This window comes from Carcharhinus amblyrhynchos, chromosome 25 (assembly GCF_965287045.1).
Source record: "Carcharhinus amblyrhynchos chromosome 25, sCarAmb.v2.hapA, whole genome shotgun sequence".
Lineage (NCBI taxonomy): Eukaryota > Metazoa > Chordata > Chondrichthyes > Carcharhiniformes > Carcharhinidae > Carcharhinus > Carcharhinus amblyrhynchos.
Window position 1 is genome coordinate 24,066,169 of NC_137348.1, and position 21,684 is coordinate 24,087,852.

At 44.3% G+C, this 21,684-nt stretch overlaps 2 protein-coding genes across 3 annotated transcripts in view; one reads left to right on the forward strand and one right to left on the reverse strand.

Moving 5' to 3' along the window:
• rbm18 (RNA binding motif protein 18) overlaps nucleotides 1-21,265 on the reverse strand; it is a 44,957-nt gene extending 23,692 nt beyond the window's left edge. For both annotated transcript variants that reach the window (XM_080212274.1, XM_080212273.1), the window contains exons 1-2: nucleotides 21,186-21,265; nucleotides 17,669-17,787 (exon numbers count right to left, since the gene is read on the reverse strand). In XM_080212274.1, coding sequence (XP_080068400.1) covers nucleotides 17,669-17,781 — 113 coding nt within the window. In that variant the 5' untranslated portion in view covers nucleotides 17,782-17,787; nucleotides 21,186-21,265. The remainder of the gene's footprint in view (nucleotides 1-17,668; nucleotides 17,788-21,185) is intronic.
• A 288-nt stretch (nucleotides 21,266-21,553) lies between these two features.
• mrrf (mitochondrial ribosome recycling factor) overlaps nucleotides 21,554-21,684 on the forward strand; it is a 42,838-nt gene continuing 42,707 nt past the window's right edge. Inside the window, exon 1 of the mRNA XM_080212156.1 lies at nucleotides 21,554-21,628. The gene's annotated coding sequence lies outside the window, so the exon portion shown is untranslated. The remainder of the gene's footprint in view (nucleotides 21,629-21,684) is intronic.

The following is a 21,684-nucleotide window of genomic DNA, read 5'->3' on the forward strand; positions in this document are numbered from 1 at the left end:
TTGGAGTGAAACCGGACTAACATGACAAAACAGTCTAACTGTGCTGATAATTCAAATGTAGTAGCTTTGGGAGGTATATTAGTAGCTTCCTTTATTTTCCCTCTAGCAGTGACCTTCATGTACAGAGGTGTTCACCTTTCCAGTCACCACCCACTGAGGCGAGACAAATATACCCTTTTCCCAAAGGGAGTTTGAGGGCTTTAAGTAGTTGCAAGGAATGCACAAAGTACAGATTGAGATGTCAGGGGTTTACAGAAACATTTCAAATTTTAGTTCCACTGATTTATGGCTCATGTGATATTATAATAAAGTAAAACAGGAAGGTTACATGCACTGCAGAAATCAGAAGCTAGGGGAGGAGCTGGGCTGAAAGAAAGAGATCAGTTTCTGAGCCAAAGACAAGCACTTAAAAAACCAATAGAAAATCAAGCATAACAAGAAAGGCATGAAGGCAAGACACAGGTTTAACAACACAAAATAGGGACCAGAGAATGCTTGCAATATACAGACTATTAGAATAGAATTCTTACAGATATAATAGTACATCTGAAGAATGTATAAGAGCTAGGGGTACAAAAAGGACAGTCAGAGTAGGAACTCATTTTTCGAAGTGGTGGCAATGTAGAAAGGTGTCTTTGATATGGATTATGTAATAAGTCTCACCACACCAGATTAAAGTCCAACAGATTTATTTGGAATCATGAGCTTTCGGAGTGCTGTTCCTTCATCAGGTGAGTGGAGCCCACTGTGCATATCCCAACCTAATGCTGGTATCTCCACATCATGATATAGAGTAAGGCAAAGAGACATAAAACCAACAGAAAATCACACAAACAAACCAAGGAACAGAAAGAAATCAGAAGAGGAGGTTTGAGGGTGAAATAGATCAATAAAGAAACAAAGATGGCTATGATGTGAAGATGCCGATGCTGGACTGGGGTCACACGACACCAGGTTTATTTGAAATAAAGGTGGAAATATAGGTGGACAGAGAAAGATAAAGTTCATGGTACATAGCAGAAATACTGATCAAAGCACACAGCAATCTTGAGAACATCACAGAACACCTGTCCAATTACTCTGCCTGACGATTCCATTGGCCCAGAATCTTCATTTTCTAGCAATCTGAAATTCCTGTGGGATTCACACGATCTTTGCCGTTCCTTTCCTGGACAATGCTGATTTTTTTAGCTATCTGACTGGTCCATGGGGTGCAATATTCTTCTCCCTCCTGTAATGATGGCCTCCAGGTCTTTCTCTCTCTCTTGTCCTTGATCTTATCGCTACTGCATTGTGTCCCTTTGTGGGGATGGTGGGACACTGGGCTTTCCTACATGAAATAATACTTGAGTCACAACATAGGAGATACATTCCCAGCTTCTTTTAATTTTCTCCAGTGTTTCTGTATGGAGCTTGGAGGCACTATTTTCAAACATGATCCATCTAGCATCTTATGGAGAGAGAGCTGTACTAAAACTATGTACACATGCATAAAATGCAAACTGTTGAGGCATACAATTATAAACTTTCACATTTCAAAATATTGTGGAGCAGTCGCAAGTTAAGAACACAAGATACGTACGGAGTCTGCCACACAGCCCTTTGAACCTATTCCTTCAGTTAATATGATCATGACTGATTTTTTACCTCAATTCCATTTCCTGCCCTCTCTCCATACCCCAGATTCCCTGAGAAACCAAAAATTTATCAAACTCAGTCTTGAACAGACTCAACAACAGAGTTTCTACAACCATATGGGATAAAGAATTCCAAAAAAAATTATAAACTTCAGTGAAGAAATTTCTCCTCGTCTTAGTCCTTAAGTTCATTCACTGTTGCTGGGTCAAAATCTTGAAACTCCCTTCCTAAGCTAGAGGTTTGAGGAGGCAGTTCATCACCACCTTCTCAAGGGCAATTAGGGACGGGCAATAAATGCTGGCCAGCCAGTGACGACTACATCCCGTATATGAATTTAAGAAATAATGAAATGATTGACCCCTTATCCTGAGACTAGGCCCATGTTGTAGAATCCCCAGCCATTTAGGGAAAAAAAACACATCTACCCTGTTAGAATCATGTGTGTTTTAAAGATCAACTCACATTCTTCTAAATTCCAGAGAATATAGGACCAACGTACACAGTATCCCATCATAGGGCAATCCTCTAACCCCAGGACCTAATCTAGAAAGCCTTCACTGTACCACCTCCAACATCCTTCTTTAAAATAGAAGCCAAAGCTGCTGAAAGTATTCCTGGTATGGTCTCACCAAAGCCCCATATAACTGTTACCGAGTCTCCTTATCCTAGTAGCCTAATCCCCATGCAACAAAAGTTAACATGTCATTTACCGTCCTGTTTGCTGTAGCTGTAAGCTAACTTCCCACATTTCTTGTATATTTCACCCACTTCTTCTCTGTATCTCTATGTAGGTTGTTTGTGTCCTCCTCACAGCTTATATTCTCACCCGAGTCTACACTGTCAGTAAACTTTGATACATTACTCTGCATTCAAGTCATCAACATAGATTGTAAATTGCTGAGGCCCCAGCCCTGACTCTCGCTGTACTCCATTATTTATACCCTGAGAACTTGAAAATGCCACGTTTACTCTGTTAAGAAGTTGAAATGAAATTAAGAATAAAGAATTGGATAAGAAAAAGGAACAGATAGGGATTTAGCTGCACTGAAGACTTGTGAGACGCAGATTAGCTGAGTAGCAGGTTGAAACCGATTTTTTTTTTTAAGCAAAGTGGGGACCAATAGTCTAAGGATCTTAGATCATAGCCATGCCAGAATTAAGCTGTTGTACAGATGAAATATGTTTGTGTTAGGTCCCATATGTTCGACTCTAAACTAGAAGAATGGCCCCCAAATAAATCTACAGATCTTGTGTGATAATTATTTACTGGATTTGACTAAGTGCTAAAACTTACATTGTTGTTTTGGGGAGGTGTATTCTCAGAGCTTAGGAAAGTAGATAGATTTTGATTGGAGTCAATTTAAATATATGGTCTGGGTAACTATTATTGTAGTTAATTGTAGATGTGGTTCTTTCTGACTGCGTTTCTTGCTGTGTTTTATAGTTTAATAAATATTTTATTATTTGAATAATTTACAGAGACTGACCTCTTTCCTCATTGGGTTTCATCTCTTTTCTCACGTTTCTTCCAAATCGCAAAAATACATAGTTAAGAGCCAGCATTCCAAGCTTCCTCTCTGGGATTTGGGAACCTCTCACATTGATCAGCAGGGCTCATAACAATTCCTACTCTTTGTTTCTTGCCTGTTAACGAATTTTCCATCCACGATAATACATTACTCCCAACAAATGAGCTCTCAGCTTGCACATTAGCATCATGTGTGGCATTTTATTAAATACCTTATGGCAAACCAAACATACTTCATCCATTGGTTACATCCTCAAAAAACACTTAAATTTCCCTTTTGTAAAATCATGTTGACTTGTTCATACTAAATATTCCTAAGAGCACTGTTAAGACTTTCCTAATGACAAATTCCAGTACTTTCCTAATGACATTATTCAATAATTTTTTTTGGGACGAGTGTCGTTGGCTGGGCCTGCATTTATTGCCCATCCCTAACTGCCCTCCATTGCAGAGGTCATTTCAGAATCAACCACACTGCTGTGGATCTGGAGTCACATGTAGGCCAGACCAGGTAAGGATGGCAGATTTCCTTCTCTAAAGGAGATTAGTGAACCAGATGGGTTTTTCCAACAATTGACAATGGTTTAATGATTAGCATTCGACTTTTAATTCCAGATTTTTTATAGAATTTAAGTTCCGCCATCTCTCTTGGTGGGATTTGAACCCAGTCCTTGGATCATGTCCTGGGTCTCTGGATTGAGTCCACTGACAATACCACTATACCACTATTTCTAATTGGTCTGTAGTGTCCCATTATCTCTTGTAAGGAATACGGGCTCTGATAAGGGGGAGGCGGTTTAGAACGGAGTTGAGGAGGAACTTCTTCACTCAAAGGGTGGTGAATCTCTGGAATTCTCTGCCCGTTGAAGTGGTGGAGGCTGCCTCGCTAAATATTTTTAAGAAGCGGGTTGATGGGTTCTTGATAAGAGAGGGGATTAAGGGTTATGGGGAGAGGGCGGGAAAGTGGAACTGAGCCACGACAGATCAGCCATGATCTTATTGAATGGCGGGGCAGGCTCGAAGGGCTAGATGGCCTACTCCTGCTCCTATTTCTTATGTTCTTATGTTCTAACCCGACAAAGAAATCAACAGTCAGATTAGTCAACTTATTACAAGTTGGAAAGATTTATTAAATATAAAAACAAAAGTTCAATTTTGAAAGTAACATTTATCCCCAAACTATCATAAACTGGTCATTTATGGCAGTACGTGAATTATCTGCCATTATTCCCTACATTGCCACAGTGATTACACTTCAAAAATATTCAATTGGCTATGAAGTACTTTAGAATGTTCTGGGATGAAAAGGGCACTATGCAAATGCATATTATTTCTTCGGAATGTTTCAACACACCAGATAAATGTAGAAAAATACTATTAAGATACAATTGCTAACTTGATTACAATAGCTTAAAGACTGCAGTTGTTTGAAAACTGGTGCAAATGTTGTGAACATCTGTGGGGAGAGAATAGAGCCAATGTTTCAAGTATAGATGACCCTTCATCAGAGCTCTGACAAAGGGTCATCATGACTTGAAATGTTGGCTTTATTCTCTCTCCACAGGTGCTGTCAGACCTGCTGAGATTTTCCAGCATTTTCTGTTTTTGTTTCAGATTCCAGCATCTGCAGTATTTTGCTTTTATCACAAAGGTTGAGAGTTTAGCAAGAAAAGCTACAAAAGATCTAAAATCTGGGTGTGCTAGAAAGTTGTTCAGCATATTCAAATCATCAGCTTCAAACAATATCTATGTTGTGAATAGGTGCATTACTCAATAAAATCTTTAAATCCTCACCTTCATACTTCAAATAACAATCTGTATGGAAGTATCTCCTGGAACATGTCTGTTGTAAGTTTATTTTCTTTTTAAACTCTATTCAATTTAGGAAATCTCAGATAATTCCATCTTACGCCACTCCAGTCTAGGCAGGATATGTTGCTGCTTTCTAATGATCGGATAACCCAGAAGGGGCTGAGATTTGCTCTGTAACCTTCTTGATCCACATGGTTGAGTTTCTCACCACACAATTATTAAGAGGCAATGAGTGTTTTCAGGGGTGAAGCCTGACACCTGGGAAGTTCTTAAAGAGGGATTTAAAAGAAAAGATTTCTGGGTTGTCATTTACTTCCAAAGGGGAGCCAAAATCACACTTCTGTTTCTTACGAACGTATTAATAGCTTTGGCAAGCGCTTAAGGTGCCACTATTCTTCATGATTTAGCCAAAAAAATTCGTTTCTGTCTTTGTTTTTGAAAAGCACTTTCTGCACTGGCAAGATTTTCTGATGACATAATCAGGAAAAGTAATGTCTGATGTGGAGTTAAACAGATTAGAAACGCTACACGTTCACTTCGACTTTTGCTAGTTTCAATAATTTCATTATAAACCCAGTAGTTCAGGTACCAAAACTGGCTTAGTCACTCTACATTAGAAAGGAAACAGGAGAGGGAGGAGGGGGGGGGGGAAAGAGAGGGAGGAGGGGGGGGGGAAAGAGAGGGAGGAGGGGGGGGGAAAGAGAGGGAGGAGGGGGGGGGGGAAAGAGAGGGAGGAGGGGGGGGGGAAAGAGAGGGAGGAGGGGGGGGGGAAAGAGAGGGAGGAGGGGGGGGGGGAAAAAGAGAGGGAGGAGGGGGGGGGAAAGAGAGGAGGAGGGGGGGGGGAAAAGAGAGGGAGGAGGGGGGGGGAAGAGAGGGAGGAGGGGGGGGGGGAAGAGAGGGAGGAGGGGGGGGGGGAAAGAGAGGGAGGAGGGGGGGGGGGAAAGAGAGGGAGGAGGGGGGGGGGAAAGAGAGGGAGGAGGGGGGGGGGGAAAGAGAGGGAGGAGGGGGGGGGAAAGAGAGGGAGGAGGGGGGGGGAAAGAGAGGGGAGGAGGGGGGGGGAAAGAGAGGGAGGAGGGGGGGGGAAAGAGAGGGAGGAGGAGGGGGGAAAGAGAGGGAGGAGGGGGGGGAAAGAGAGGGAGGAGGGGGGGGAAAGAGAGGGAGGAGGGGGGGGGGGGAAGAGAGGGTGGGGGGGGGGGAAAGAGAGGGAGGAGGGGGGGGGGAAAGAGAGGGAGGAGGGGGGGGGAAAGAGAGGGAGGGGGGGGGGAAAGAGAGGGAGGAGGGGGGGGGAAAGAGAGGGAGGAGGGGGGGGGAAGAGAGGGAGGAGGGGGGGGAAGAGAGGGGAGGAGGGGGGGGAAGAGAGGGAGGAGGGGGGGGGAAGAGGGAGGAGGGGGGGGAAGAGGGAGGAGGGGGGGAAGAGGGAGGAGGGGGGGGAAGAGGGAGGAGGGGGGGAAGAGGGAGGAGGGGGGGGGAAGAGGGAGGAGGGGGGGGAAGAGGGAGGAGGGGGGGGAAGAGGGAGGAGGGGGGGAAGAGGGAGGAGGGGGGGGAAGAGGGAGGAGGGGGGGGAAGAGGGAGGAGGGGGGGAAGAGGGAGGAGGGGGGGAAGAGGGAGGAGGGGGGGGAAGAGGGAGGAGGGGGGGGAAGAGGGAGGAGGGGGGGGAAGAGGGAGGAGGGGGGGAAGAGGGAGGAGGGGGGGGAAGAGGGAGGAGGGGGGGAAGAGGGAGGAGGGGGGGGAAGAGGGAGGAGGGGGGGGAAGAGGGAGGAGGGGGGGGAAGAGGGAGGAGGGGGGGGAAGAGGGAGGAGGGGGGGGAAGAGGGAGGAGGGGGGGGAAGAGGGAGGAGGGGGGGAAGAGGGAGGAGGGGGGGGGAAGAGGGGAGGGGGGGGGGGGACGAGGGAGGGGGGGGAAGAGGGAGGAGGGGGGGGGAAGAGGGAGGAGGGGGGGGGAAGAGGGAGGAGGGGGGGGGAAGAGGGAGGAGGGGGGGGGAAGAGGGAGGAGGGGGGGGGAAGAGGGAGGAGGGGGGGGAAGAGGGAGGAGGGGGGGGGAAGAGAGGGGGGAAGAGGGAGGAGGGGGGGGGGAAGAGGGAGGAGGGGGGGGAAGAGGGAGGAGGGGGGGGAAGAGGGAGGAGGGGGGGGAAGAGGGAGGAGGGGGGGGGAAGAGGGAGGGGGGGAAGAGGGAGGAGGGGGGGGAAGGGGAGAGGGAAGAGGGAGGAGGGGGGGGAAGAGGGAGGAGGGGGGGGGGAAGAGGGAGGAGGGGGGGGGGAAGAGGGAGGAGGGGGGGGAAGAGGGAGGAGGGGGGCGGAAGAGGGAGGAGGGGGGGGAAGAGGGAGGAGGGGGGGGGAAGAGGGAGGAGGGGGGGGAAGAGGGAGGAGGGGGGGGAAGAGGGAGGAGGGGGGGGAAGAGGGAGGAGGGGGGGGGAAGAGGGAGGAGGGGGGAGAAGAGGGAGGGGGGGGAAGAGAGGAGAGGCAAGGCCCACAGCCTATCAAAGGTATGCTTCAGTGTGGTTGTTTTTAAAAAATAATTTAAGTGTAGTGATAAAGAAATACAAGTTCTCAGAAGGGACAGGATAAACTATCACATATTTTCTATGTTTCTATAAAAAACCTGCTGTGAAAATTATGTTATATAGTATTAAAGGAAATGTAGCTACACAGAAAGCAAGTTATAGGAAACCAAACAGAAAATGGGATGGGAGGGGTGGATAAGTAATGTTTTTCAGATTGGCAGGATGTGGGTAGCCATTTGCCACAATAATCTGTCTGGGCGTGCTTTTGCTTTTCTATTTATAGGCAACTTATTTTGACACAGGTATTAGGAATAATATAGTTATTAAGAGCCATTGAAGATGGCAAAGCATGCAAGCAATTGCAGGAGAGAAAACAGGTTAGTAGAGTGAGAAAATATGTAGGAAAAGTAATATGCCCAGAGAAGCAAGATTCTTAACAGACTGGCGAAAAAGACATTTGGGGTGCATGTAGACTTTAAATGTTGGTAGGTAAGAACAATGAAAAGCAGCAAATAGGTTTTTACATAGGTATATTCCAGGGATATTGAATACAAAAGCAAGTTTGTGGTGATATGGAATTTGTGCACAATATTAGTTGGACTAAAGTTTGAATTTGCTTTGGGCACCTACTTATAAGGAAGTTAAAAATATGGAAAGGGTACAAGGTAGATTTACTCAAATTGTTAATCCATGTATGAAAAAAAGGCTTCCCTGCAGCTGAAAAGAGAATGATAATGGAGGAAATCCACGGGAGCTTTACAAAGTTTGAATGTTTTTGAGATGTTATCACATAAAAAATGATTTTCATTGGATAATGATATGGTAACACAGCATAACATAAAATATTGTGGATGGCCTAGCCCACTCTATAGAAAATAAACTGCCTTTAGGAAAAGCACAACTTAAAACACCTGATGGTATAGACTTAAACAACAGGTACAGGAACAGTCGGGCTATACCTCACAATAGGTATTTGTGAGGTATAGCCCTATAAATGTTGGAGTCAGTGAGAAATGACTAGAATGGATTAGGAATTGGCTGTGTCCCCATAGGTAGAAAGTTAAGAATGGCTGTAGGCCAATTACTAGTGCCGATGCATAGGAATTGGGGCTAGGCATTGTAAAGAATGGCTTGTAATTTTATGGATAAGGAAACAATTTAAGTGCTAGGACTGTGAAGAACAAATTTCTGCAAGGAGATTTAGATGCATTGTGAGAATGGAGCAAACTCTGGCAAATGGCATCTAAAGTGGTGAAGGTAAATGCTTTGTATGTGGGTAGGACTAGCACTAACTATACTTACACTTCACATGAAATAGGCTGGAGTTAGTTAGGTGAAGAAAAGACCCATGGCATTATAGCTCAGAATTCTCAAAAGTTCAAGTCTATTGTCTAGAAGCCATAGCCAAAGAAATTAAGGCATTAGTCTATTTAACAACACTGTTTAATAAAACATAAGATACAATTTTGTGCTTATATAGGCCTCAACTAAATCATATTTAGAACATGCATACAATTTTGGTCCCCTCATATTGGTGGTGATTTGAAGCTTTGAAAAGGACCAATGAAAGATCCAAACACTCATCATATTCTCTAAAGCAGGCTTCAGAGTGACAGCAATCACAATTAACAAGCCCCAGCTGCCCAGAAAGGAGTGGTCATGCTGTTACTGCTGGCCAAGTTTGCCTTCTACTTCCTGACAACTGATGTGAACGTGAGTCACAACAGCAGCCTTCCCAATTCTCTCTCTTTCCTCTTCCTCTGGCTTTCCGCCTGGCACTATTACAACTATTCAAACTTTTTTGCCATTGGAGTCAAGGCTTCTTTCAAAACAATAATATCTCAAGCACCGAAAGCAATAAAACAGCAGTCAACCACATATGCTAAATCAATCATCGCCAGTGATTGTACCCTGAGGAACAATGCTAGTTTATTCTGACATAGTCCTGCTACAACATCTTAAAGTATGAAAGCTAAGATTTAGCCTAACAAAAGCAAGCTATGCCTATCTCTATACATTGAGCCCAGAACAGTTTCAATATAGTACTAACGTTTTCTTAATTTAAGAAGCATTTCTAAACAAATCATTAGCCTTTTGAGAAACTGAGCAAAATTCCTATGCCAAATATATGACAAAACCCCCAACTTGTTTGTAAAGTGTTGAAATGATCAAGTATTCAGTACATTGATGCAATTCTACTAAACACCTGTAGAAAAGCAAACATTTGTAATTCAGATTTATTAACAGTGTAGTGGGGCATAAAATGATTAAGTAATCTATTACCCACGTGGATTATTTTAACCACAAATGAGGTGCTGAATCTGATACTGATATTACTATGCTATGATCAGATCTGCCACAACGTTTTAAAGACTATTGCAACTCAAGTTCTCGGATTGCAACTGAATCCCAACAGTAACCAGTGTAGAGCTGACGTAACCAAAGTTCACACTGTCTGCCTAATGAAAATACAGCCTGTTGTGTTTCTGTTTCTGTTCCTCCAGAAAATTCTCAGGTTCAGTATCGCAGACCACACCCACGATCAAACCCCTCACGGGCCCAATCACTGGGTAAGTTGCTGAATTCCAAAATCAAATAGAAATTCTCTGGTGACTGTATTTGACCTTACTGATAATATCCTTATGTGATTTAACTTTCTAAGGAAATAAAAGACCAGGGCTGTAGCTTAGATGACAAAACTGCCAAAAATGTATATATTTTTTAAACTGTAAAAGGCACATGAACAGCAGCAATGAAATACTGTACAGTCCCTCTCCAGAAAATAACTCCACTTGAATCTGAACTGGACCAGGCATATTAGAGTTAGAGGTTTACAGCATGGAAACAGGTCCTATGGCCCAATTTAACCATGCCTCCCTTTTTTTTTAAACCCCTAAGCTAATCCCAATTGCCTGCATTTGGCCCATATCCCTCTATACCCATCACACCCATGTAACAATCTAAGTGCTTTTTAAAGACAAAATTATACCCGCCTCTACTACTACCTCTGGCAGCTTGCTCCAGAGGCTCACCATTCTCTGTGAAAAAATTGCCCCTCTGGACACTTTTGTATTTCTCTCCTCTCACCTTAAACTTATGCCCTCTAATTTTAGACTCCCCTACCTTTGGGAAAAGATATTGACTATCTAGCTGATCTGTGCCCCTCATTATTTTATAGATCTCTAAGATCACCCCTCAGCCTCCTACGCTCCAGAGAAAAAAGTCCCAGTCTATCCAGCCTCTCCTTGTAACTCAATCTATCAAGTCCCCGTAACATCCTAGTAAATCTTTTCTGCACTCTTTCCAGTTTAATAATATCCTTTCTATAATAGGGTGACCAGAATTGCACACAGTATTCCAAGTGTGGCCGTACCAATATCTTGTAGAACTTCAATAAGACATTCCAACTCCTGTATTCAATGTTCTGACCAGTGAAACCAAGCATGCTGAATGCCTTCTTCACCACTCTGTTCACCTGTGACTCCACTTTCAAGGAGCTACAAACATGTACCCCTAGATCTCTTTGTTCTGTGACTCTCCCCAACACCCTACCAATAATTGTGTAAGTCCTGTTCTGGTTCAATCTACCATATTGACTCTAAATATTAATCTTAAATGCTGTTTCATTGCTGACTGTTCATGAGGTCTTCACCAACCTCTTTCTCACTGAGGGGGAGGGGTTCAGAAAGATTAAATTAGAAAATAGGAATTTAACTAACAAGGGAGGACAAAACTTAAGCTTATCTCATTAAAATAGAACTGCCAAATACAAGTCCAAACAAAACCTACAAGATGCTTGCATTTGAATTGAATGACCCAATACCGTCTTCAGATACCTTGACCTGAAGAAGCAAATATTCTGGTATGATTCTGTATTAAAACAAGTTAGACCATTATTTTAAACCCTGTATATCATCTGTTAGATGACAGAAAGATTGAAAGCAATGTTATACAAATTTTTTTTTGAAAGTAGTGAACAGGATTTTTTGAATACAATAGGATTTTTTGTGACTGGTCCTAACTCCAGCAGCAAATTGCAGGAGGTATGAGTGAAAGAGGTGCATTTAGTCCTGATGCTATATCATACTGTAGTTCAATATGCTCCTGAATTCTTATCCTATACATCCATACAAAATATACATTATATAAGAACATAAGAACATAAGAAATAGGAGCAGGAGTAGGCCATCTGGCCCTTCGAGCCTGCCCCGCCATTCAATAAGATCATGGCTGATCTGTCGTGGCTCAGTTCCACTTTCCCGCCCTCTCCCCATAACCCTTAATCCCCTCTCTTATCAAAAACCCATCAACCCGCTTCTTAAAAATATTTAGCGAGGCAGCCTCCACCACTTCAACGGGCAGAGAATTCCAGAGATTCACCACCCTTTGAGTGAAGAAGTTCCTCCTCAACTCCGTTCTGAACTGCCCCCCCTTTATCTTGAGGCTGTGCCCCCTAGTCCTACTGTCTTTTTTGAGCGGGAAGAGTCTTTCCACCTCTATCCTATCCATCCCATTCATCATCTTATACGTCTCAATGAGATCTCCCCTCATTCTTCTAAACTCTAACGAGTACAAGCCTAGTTTATTCAGCCTCTCCTCATAGCTCAACCCCCTCAACTCCGGTATCAGCCTAGTAAACCTCCTCTGCACTCCCTCCAAGGCCAAAATATCCTTGCGCAGGTGCGGCGCCCAAAACTGCACACAGTACTCCAGCTGCGGCCTCACCAATGCCCTATACAGCTGCAGCAAGACCTCCCTACTTTTATATTCAATCCCCCTCGCTATGAAGGCCAGCATCCCATTCGCCTTCCTGACCACCTGCTGCACCTGCAGGCTGGGTTTTTGCGACTCATGCACAAGGACCCCGAGGTCCCTCTGCACCGTCGCCTGCTGCAGTTTTTCGCCACGTAAGTAATAGTCCTTCCTACCATTCTTCCTACCAAAGTGGACCACCTCACACTTGCCAACATTAAATTCCATTTGCCATTTCCTGGCCCATTCGCCCAGCCTATCTAGATCCTTCTGCAGACTCTCCACACCCTCCGCACAATTTGCCTTTCCCCCAATCTTGGTGTCATCAGCAAATTTCGACACCCTACACTCGGTTCCCTCCTCCAGATCATCTATATAAATGGTAAATAGCTGAGGCCCCAGCACCGACCCCTGGGGCACCCCACTAGTCACCAACCGCCAATCCGAATAGCACCCATTGACCCCCACTCTCTGCCTCCTATTTGACAACCAATCCTCTATCCACGCTAACACCCTACCCCCAACTCCATGTCCTCTGACCTTCTGCAGTAACCTCTTGTGAGGTACCTTATCAAACGCCTTCTGAAAATCCAGAAAGACCACATCCACCGGCTCTCCTCTATCCACCGCCCTAGACACATCCTCATAGAACTCCAGTAAATTGGTCAGACACGACTTCCCTTTAATGAAACCGTGTTGCGTCTGCCCTATCAAGCAATTCCCTTCAAGATGCCTCGCAATTTCCTCCTTAATGACGGATTCTAACATTTTACCTACCACAGACGTTAAACTAACCGGCCTGTAATTCCCCGCCTTTTGCCTGGCACCCTTCTTAAACAACGGCGTAACATTAGCCGTTTTCCAATCCTCCGGCACTTCCCCGGAATCCAGCGACGTCTGGAAAATAACCACCAAGGCATCCACTATCACCTCCGCCATTTCTTTCAGAACCCTCGGATGCATTCCATCCGGTCCTGGGGACTTGTCCACAATCAGCCCCTCCAGTCTGTCGCGCACCACCTCTCTAGTAACAGTAATGTCATTAAGACCCTCCAGTCCTACCACCTTTCCATCGCTAACACCCCTAAGTTTCTCTTGCTTTTGCAAAAGTAAACAGCAATAGTATTATTCGAGCATACACCAATAGAAACATTCTTCCAAATTCATGGCAAGAGAATAAAAATTATCCTTGATAACACAGTGCCAGGGCTCCAGGTTCAATTTCAGCCTTGGGTGACTGTCTGTGTGCAGTTTGCATATTCTCCCCATGTCAGCATGGGTTTCCTCCCACAATCCAAAGATGTGTAGGTTAGGTGAACTGGCTGTGCTAAATTGCCCTTTTGTATCCAAAGATGTGTAGGTAAGGTGGAAAGGCAGTGGGGGGGCGGGGGGGATGTTCTTTCAGAGTCAGTGCAGACTCAATGGGTCAAATGGCCTCCTTTTGCACTGCATGGATTCTACAAACACTTTTATGCTTAACAGAAATATCCTGGGACGTGTTTTTAAGCAAAGCCTTACTGCTTTTGAAGTTTAGTCAACATTAAAGCAAATAATTTAACCAACAATATGAAATTGAACAGCTCGTGCTGAAGGTTAGGCTATGTGGAGTCAGGAAACCTGCAAAAAGCTCCATGGATAGCAAATGGGCCACAAAGCAGAAAGTAGAGAGAAAGAGTAGCTTTTCATTTTATAGAAAGATAGAAAGTAGTGTTACACACTGAACAATCTGGTAACACTTAGGTGGAATTTACACTTAGGACTAAGTATCACAACATCAACATTTTCAAATGCCCAACTGTGCGGAAAGTACAGCCAACACCAAGGATCAAGACATGAGAAAACCCGTTGACCCAGCGGTGGGAAATTAACTTCAACACAAAGAAATGTGAGAAATGGATTTGTTAGAACCAAATACATCAATTACATCTTAAAAACTAAGAAACTAAATGGGATAGATAAGCAAATGGATCTAAGAAATATAAGTGAAAATATAATTAAAAACAGAATCAGGGGTTAGCAAATGAATTAAGCATTGTCAAAAGCATTGGGATTAATATCTGACTGTCTAGAATTCAAAAATAGTAAGGTTCTGCTAAACAGGACTCTGATCAGGTTGCCCTTAAAAACTCTGTGCACAGTTCTGAATGCCATACTAAAAAAAAGGAATTAGAAGCAATGGAGAAAGTGAAGAAAAGATTTACAAAGATAGGACTGGAACTAAGAAAAATTACACAAATTTGGACATTTTTCTTTAGAAAAGAGAACTAGGAGACTTGGACATTAGAGTCATAGAGGTTTACAGAATGGAAACAGGCCCTTTGGCCCAACATGTCCATACCATCATTGTTTTAAACCACTAAGCTAGTCCCAATTGCCCATGTTTGGCCCATATCTCTCTATACCCACCTTACCCATTAACTGTCTAAACGCTTTTTAAAAGACAAAATTGTACCTGCCTCTACCACTGCCTCTGGCAGCTTGTTCCAGACCTCCCTCCCTCTGTGTGAAAAAATGTGTTAAATATGTGCGGTAGTTTGATGGTAATATGGAGGAAATGTTTCCACTCGTGGCAGAATTCAAAACTAGGCGCCACAAATACAAGACAGTTCCCAATAAATTCAATAAGGAAAAATTTCTTTATTCAACAATTGGTTAGAACGTGGAACATGCTCCCATAAGAAATGGTTGAGGCAAGCTGCCGAGATGATTCGATGGCTGAGATGAGGCAGATGAAATGGGAGGGCTGGCTACTCAGGCAAATTAGCCCCCTTCTGTGCTTTATGTAGGTTTTCACTTAGTTGTAGTCACATTCCTGAAAATTGAGTCTTTAAGTGAAATGACTAAGCAAATCACATTTTCCCATTTAAACCAACGTAGGAGCTATAAATAGATTCTGTTGGACATTCCTCATTCAAAAAAGAAAATATTATATACTGCAAGTTAAAATGCATTACATTGCTAAAGGAAATAGCTTTCAAAATAAAATCAATTTAAAACCATAAAAGAAACACGTTAACTTTCCAGTTCAAGTACTTCTTGCTCACTGTTGATCCTACTTCCCAAACCTCCGTTTCCCAGCCTCTAGGCTTCCTGACCATTGCAGACCCATCTTGCTGACTCTTCAACTTGCAGCACTGACTGCTCCCAGAATCTGACTTGTGGCCTCTCCCCATCCCTGACTCAATCACTTGCTGATCTTTTATCCCATTGGGCAACCAGTCCCTGACTAACTCATCACCCTCTCTCCTGAATCGGCTCATGATCCAGTCCAAAGCTGGAACTCTTTGGTTGTGGAAGTGCCAGTCCCGATGTTGTGCAAACGCCAAGCTGGGGCTGTTACAACCAGTGTTTTTTCTTAAGTACTCCTGCGTGCCACTTCCCTTACTGAACTTTTGCTGTGAGCGAGGGCTCTGGTGATGAGTGGCAAGAGGCAGGAGGAACCATTTCAGTTAAAAAAAACTCGGATTACAATAACCCCAGCTTGGCACTTCTGCATTATTGGGATCTGCACTTTCACAACCATGGAACTCCAATTTTGAATTGGAATTGGTGAGAGGGTGAATCAGGGAATGGAGGGGCTGTGGGCTTGAGAGGGGCTAGGAGTGGGAAGGGCGGGGGGGGGGGGGGGGGAGAGGGGACGGGGGGGGAGGGAGAGGGAGAGAGGGGACGGGGGGGGAGGGAGAGGGAGAGAGGGGACGGGGGGGGAGGGAGAGGGAGAGAGGGGACGGGGGGGGGAGGGAGAGGGAGAGAGGGGACGGGGGGGGGAGGGAGAGGGAGAGAGGGGACGGGGGGGGGAGGGAGAGGGAGAGAGGGGACGGGGGGGAGGGAGAGGGAGAGAGGGGACGGGGGGGGGAGGGAGAGGGAGAGAGGGGACGGGGGGGGAGGGAGAGGGAGAGAGGGGACGGGGGGGGGAGGGAGAGAGGGGACGGGGGGGAGGGAGAGAGGGGACGGGGGGTAGGAGCCACCCCAACGTGGTGTTGAACTGGTCCTGCAGGAAAGATTGTTGCGAAATGAAGTTAAAACTAATCTCACAATGTTAAAAAAATACAGGCCCCATTAAAGCAAAAATAACGTGAAACAGAGTTACTGTAATGTAGCAATGCAATCTCGTATATCAAAAATTCAGCAACATATTCTTATAGATTAATAAACAATTTTCATAGTTAGATGCAATTTCTTAAAAAAGACATTTTTAAACCTGTGTTTTGATATAACTCCATGAATTTGCTGAAATATCACAGATCATAGAATTCCTACAGTGCAGGAGGCGGCCATTCAGCCCATCAAGCATGCACTGGCAACAATCCCACCCGAGCCCTATCTCTGTAACCCCATGTATTTACCCCGCAAATACTTCTGACACGAAGAGATAATTTAGCATGGCCAATCCATCTAACCTATACATTTCTGTGGGTTGGAGATATTAGATGTGTCATATTAACATTGCTCTACAGGCCAGCGAAATACAGAACTAAAAATAAGTGGGTGGCAGTTATTTAGCAGCCCAATCCAATTATGAAGCCTTTGACTCCCCCCCTCTAGTTTTGCTAATGCTCACTGAAAGTCTTCTAGGCAATTTCCCTTAAAAGGTGGAATAGAACAGTGGAGAAATTGGAAGCAAAAGAAAGTAAAAAGAGCAAATCTGTTCCAAATTACAGGCGATTGTACGTCGTCAACTTGCATATTGCACTTTAATTTGAGTAGATTAATAAGTTTAAATCAATATTTGATTCTTCCCCATTATGGTACAATACTGCACAGACTAGATTTAAGTCATGTTAATGCTACTCCACAGAATACAAGTGTAAATCAGAACTGAAAAATGCATGTGGTATTTGTTTAATAGCCAACATAAATATGGATATTAACTTTTTTAAAAATCCAGCATAAAGCTTATAATAGCATACGTATATATGAGCATACAAATTAGGAGTCGACCACTCAGCTCCTCTAGCCTATTTCGCCATTCAATAAGCTCATGCTGATCTGATTGTAACTTCGACCCAACACTCCTGTCTACCCTGATAACCTTTTGCCCCAATAAACTTTCACCCCCTTGTTAATCAAGAATCTATCTAGCTCTACCTTAAAAATATTCAAAGATTCTGCTTCCATGGCTTTTTGAGGAAGAGAGTTCCAGAGACTCTCAATCCTCTGAGAAAACAAATTTCTCCTGATCTGTCTCAAATGAGCAACCCCTTATTTTTAAAGAATGACCCCCAGTTCTAGATCCTCTGACAAGAGGAAACATCCTCTCCACATCCACCTTGCCAAGACCCCTTAGAATCTTAAAGGTTTCAACCAAGACATCTCTTTCTCTTCTAAACTCTAATGGGTACAAACCTAACCTCTCCAACCTTTATTCATTAGACAACCTGAGTGACAACATTTTGAGTCTGAACACTATTTGGAAAACAAACCAACATTTGCTGTACTTACTCAGTTAACCTGGAATCGAGATTACCAATCCAGAGTCGATGTCCCTCTTGTGAGGAGCTTTCAGAGAGAATAGAAGCATTCTCCAATGGAAGTGATTCATTTTCAGTCCCCATACGTTGCTAGAGGAAAGCATAACTGCATTTATTCAGCACTTAGCACAACCTCTAACATACCAAGTGGTGAAGCACTTTTCAAGTGTAGTCACTGTTATAATGTAGAAAACGCAGCAACTAATGTGTTTAAAACAAAGGCCCACATTTAGTTATGAGACTAATGGCTAAATTAGCTATTTTTAAGACATGTTGGTGGGGGGGTTGATTATTTTCCAGTACACCAGGGAAAACTCCTAGTACCTCGAACAAAACTATTTGATCTTTTATGTCCACCTAAGGACAGACAGGGCCCTAGTTTAACGTCTCATCTAAAAGATAACACCTCAGATAGTGCAATACCATGCTGGAACATCAACTAGATTATCCCTTTGAGTCCCTAGCATGGAACTCGAACTGGAAAACCTTCTGACCCAGAGATTAGAGTTTCTCTCTAAAACCTGGCTAATACGCCAAGACGATTCAGCAAGTACATTACTACATTAGCCAATTTAACATTTTTTCCAGCTGAACACAGACTCTCACTATGATACAGTTCCACACACACTGGTTCTCACTGGGATTTAGTTCCACACACACACACTGACTCTCACTGGAGAAACGTACTTTGTATTGGAGGCCCTCACTGTGAGAAATGTAATTTGCACTTCTTTGTATTGAAATTCATCTGACACTTGTCCACCCATTCCACCATCTTGTCTGTGTCCTTCTGAAGTTCCACACTATTCCTCTCAGTTCACAATGGTTCCAAGTGTTAGTATCTATGCAAAATTTGAAATTGTGTCCTGTACACTAAGGTCTAGGTCAAAGCAAGGGTCCCAACATCTTAGAGTCTCAGTTACAAACTTTTCACCAGTCCAAAAATATCCATTAAAGCACTACTCTCTGCTTCCTAGCACTCAACCAACTTTGTATCCATGTTGCTACTGTCCCTTTTATTCCATGAGTATAACTCTGTTCACAGGTCTGCTGTGTGGCACTGTATGAAATGCCTTTTGGAAGGTCTCTGCACTTCATATACCCACATCAACCCTCCCTGTTGCCTCTACAAAAAAAAATGGAAAGTTAGTCAAACACTTTTCTAGACAGTAGTATGAAAAATACAGTGGAAAAGCTTTTAAAAAGCTTTCAGAAGCAAGGAGAGAAAACAAGGTTGAGATGTTGAGTTCCAGAGGGCAGGGACAGTAACTGAAGGATAGTTGTCAGTGTAGCAGTGAAGGGAGGGTGAGGCTAAAAGCTTAGCTGCAATGAATGCAACTATCAGAAGTAGGTTGAGATGATGACATAAAGGGATTAGCAGGGGAGAAACCCAAGTCAAATCACTGGAACAATCAAGAGCTTGGTAAGAACGTGGGCCACAAATTGTAGTTTGCAGAGGATGAAGCAAGAAAATGATCAAATAAATGAAATAAAGTCATGTGGTAATTGTTCTAGCATGATGCTGGTATTGTTTCAAATCATAATCAATGCAATAAAAAGTTAACTAAATAACAGAAAATAGAATGGATATTTTTCAGGTTGGAGAAAGGTTTGTAGTGTTGTTGTTCAGGGGTTGGTATTGGGACTCTTGTTTTCCTGATATATATTAATGATCTAGATCTTGGTGAGCAGGGGACCATTTCAAAGTTTGTGGATAACAGAAAATTTGGAAGTTGTAAATTGTGAAGAGGACAGCGTAGGACTTCAAAAGAACATAGACAAGTTGGTAAAGCGGACAGAAGAATTTCAATGTAGAGAAGTGTAAGATGATGCATTTTGGTCAGAGGAACATGGAGACAATTTAAAATAAGGGGTAGAATTCTTAAAGCAGCTGAGACATTTGTGTGTGTATGTGTTTTGATCATTGAAGGTAGCAGAACAGGTAGAGAGTGGAGTTATTAAAGCATTTGGTATTCTGGGTTTTATTAAGAGGGGCATAGAGTACAAGAGCAAGGAGTTATCTGAACTTAAACAAGTAGTTGGAATATTATGTACAGTTCTGGGCACCACACTATAGGAAGGATGTGAGAATGCCTTGGATATAGTGCCGGAGAGGTTTACAAGAATGGTTCCAGGGATTGGGATAGATTGGAGAGGTTAGGACTGTTCTTCTTGGAGAGAAGGCAAAGAGGAGATTTGATAAGAAATGTTCAAAATCACGAGGGTGCTGAAGAGTAGATTGGGAGAAAGTGCTCTGCCCATAACAAAATCAAGAACAAGGCTGCACAATTTTATAATGATTCGCCACAGAAGTAAATAGATATGGAAAAAAACTTTTCCACAGTGAGTGGTTCAGGTCTGGAATGCCCTGTCTGGAAGTGTGGTGGAGGCAGATTCAACTGAGACATTTAAAAGGACAGTGGATAATTTCTTGAATAGGAAAAAAATGTGAGGGGTACAGGGAGAACATAGGACAATGGCACTAAATCATTTTTTAGAGAAGCGATACAACGCAATGGGCCAAGTGGCTTCCTCCTGCGCCATAACAATTCTGGGAAAAACCAGATCTGTTCTGCAGTGGATAAACAAGCAATCTACTCTACCATGCGAACCCCTACTCCAGCTGGCGATGTTGAAAATTACTCCCTTTCATTTGTAATACCTTTTTCTTCATGGCATTTTGCTCACTGGCAGTTAGTAACTGCTTACCAAAACTTGGGTTCATATCACATGCTTATTACAGAGCAGTTATACCAAAGAGCTTCACCAAAGAGACACAGGCCTGACACTGAGCCACATTATGACAGATGACCAAAGGGCTGGTATTTGAAGGAGCAACTGAAAAGAAAGGAGTGAAGTAAAAGGGCTTCAGGAGGAATTTCCAAGGCTTAGAGCCCAAGTAGATTAAAGCACAATCATTTCATACATCACTGGAAAATGGGGGTACGCAACAAGAGCAGAATTGGAGGAGGGTAGACATCAGGGATGGGGACAGGAACAACAAAACTTTTCACTGTATACCAACACATGTAACAATAATTTATCAAATCAGGAGCGGGAGTCACCGCAGGGGCGAGGGGAGGTAAAGTTTGGGTGAACTGTTCTTGCAGAGAGCCGACACTGACAGGACGGGCCGAGTGGCTTCCTCCTGTGCTGTCACCGACAGTCGGGAATGCATTACCCCGCCCTCCGGGTTACCCAGGACCCATAGTCCAAAGTGGGAGAGGCTCACATCAGATCTCCAGACAGACAGCGGTGAAGTGAAGGCCTCAGGCTGTCCCCGGGGCGGCTCCCCTTCCTCCCCCCGCCCAGAACATTCTCCATTTCGGCCTTCAGTGACAAAATGCTCTCGACTGGGGAAGGGAGGGGAGCGGCGGCGCCATTTGTTTTATTCATAGGCCTCCGCCAGTGGCATCCTCACTATCCCTAGGTGCGGCCCACCACAGCCCCACCGAGTTCGCGCTCTCTCTGTCCCCGCCTTCCGTTACCTGTCCACCCGGCTGAAACTTTCATGCCCTCGCCTCCGCACCACATCCGGTCAGGACAACGGGTAACCTTTTACCCCACCCGCCTCCACTTCCGCCCTGTCACCCGGCGACGGAGGGGAGGGAAAACTACATTACCCAGCATTCCTCCGCTCGCGGGAGGACTACATTATCTAGCATGCCCCTGCGGGAGGACTACATTACCCGGCATGCCTCTGCGGGAGAACTGCATTACCCGGTGTGCCCCCCCGCCCCGGAAGGTATGCAATCTTGAGGCTGGACTAGGGGGGACTACATTACCCAGCATGCCCTTTCGTGCGACCACAAAGGCTGAGTCTGCCCGGGCATTCTGGGTAATGTAGTTCTCAGGGCGGGCTGGTCGCCCCGGATGTGGCAGCAAGACGGACGCGCAGGAGGAGCGGAGAGTCTCGGAAGCCTCTAGAAAGGTAGCTGACCTTCTAGCCTCATCACTCCCACCACCACAACAATAATCATAATAATA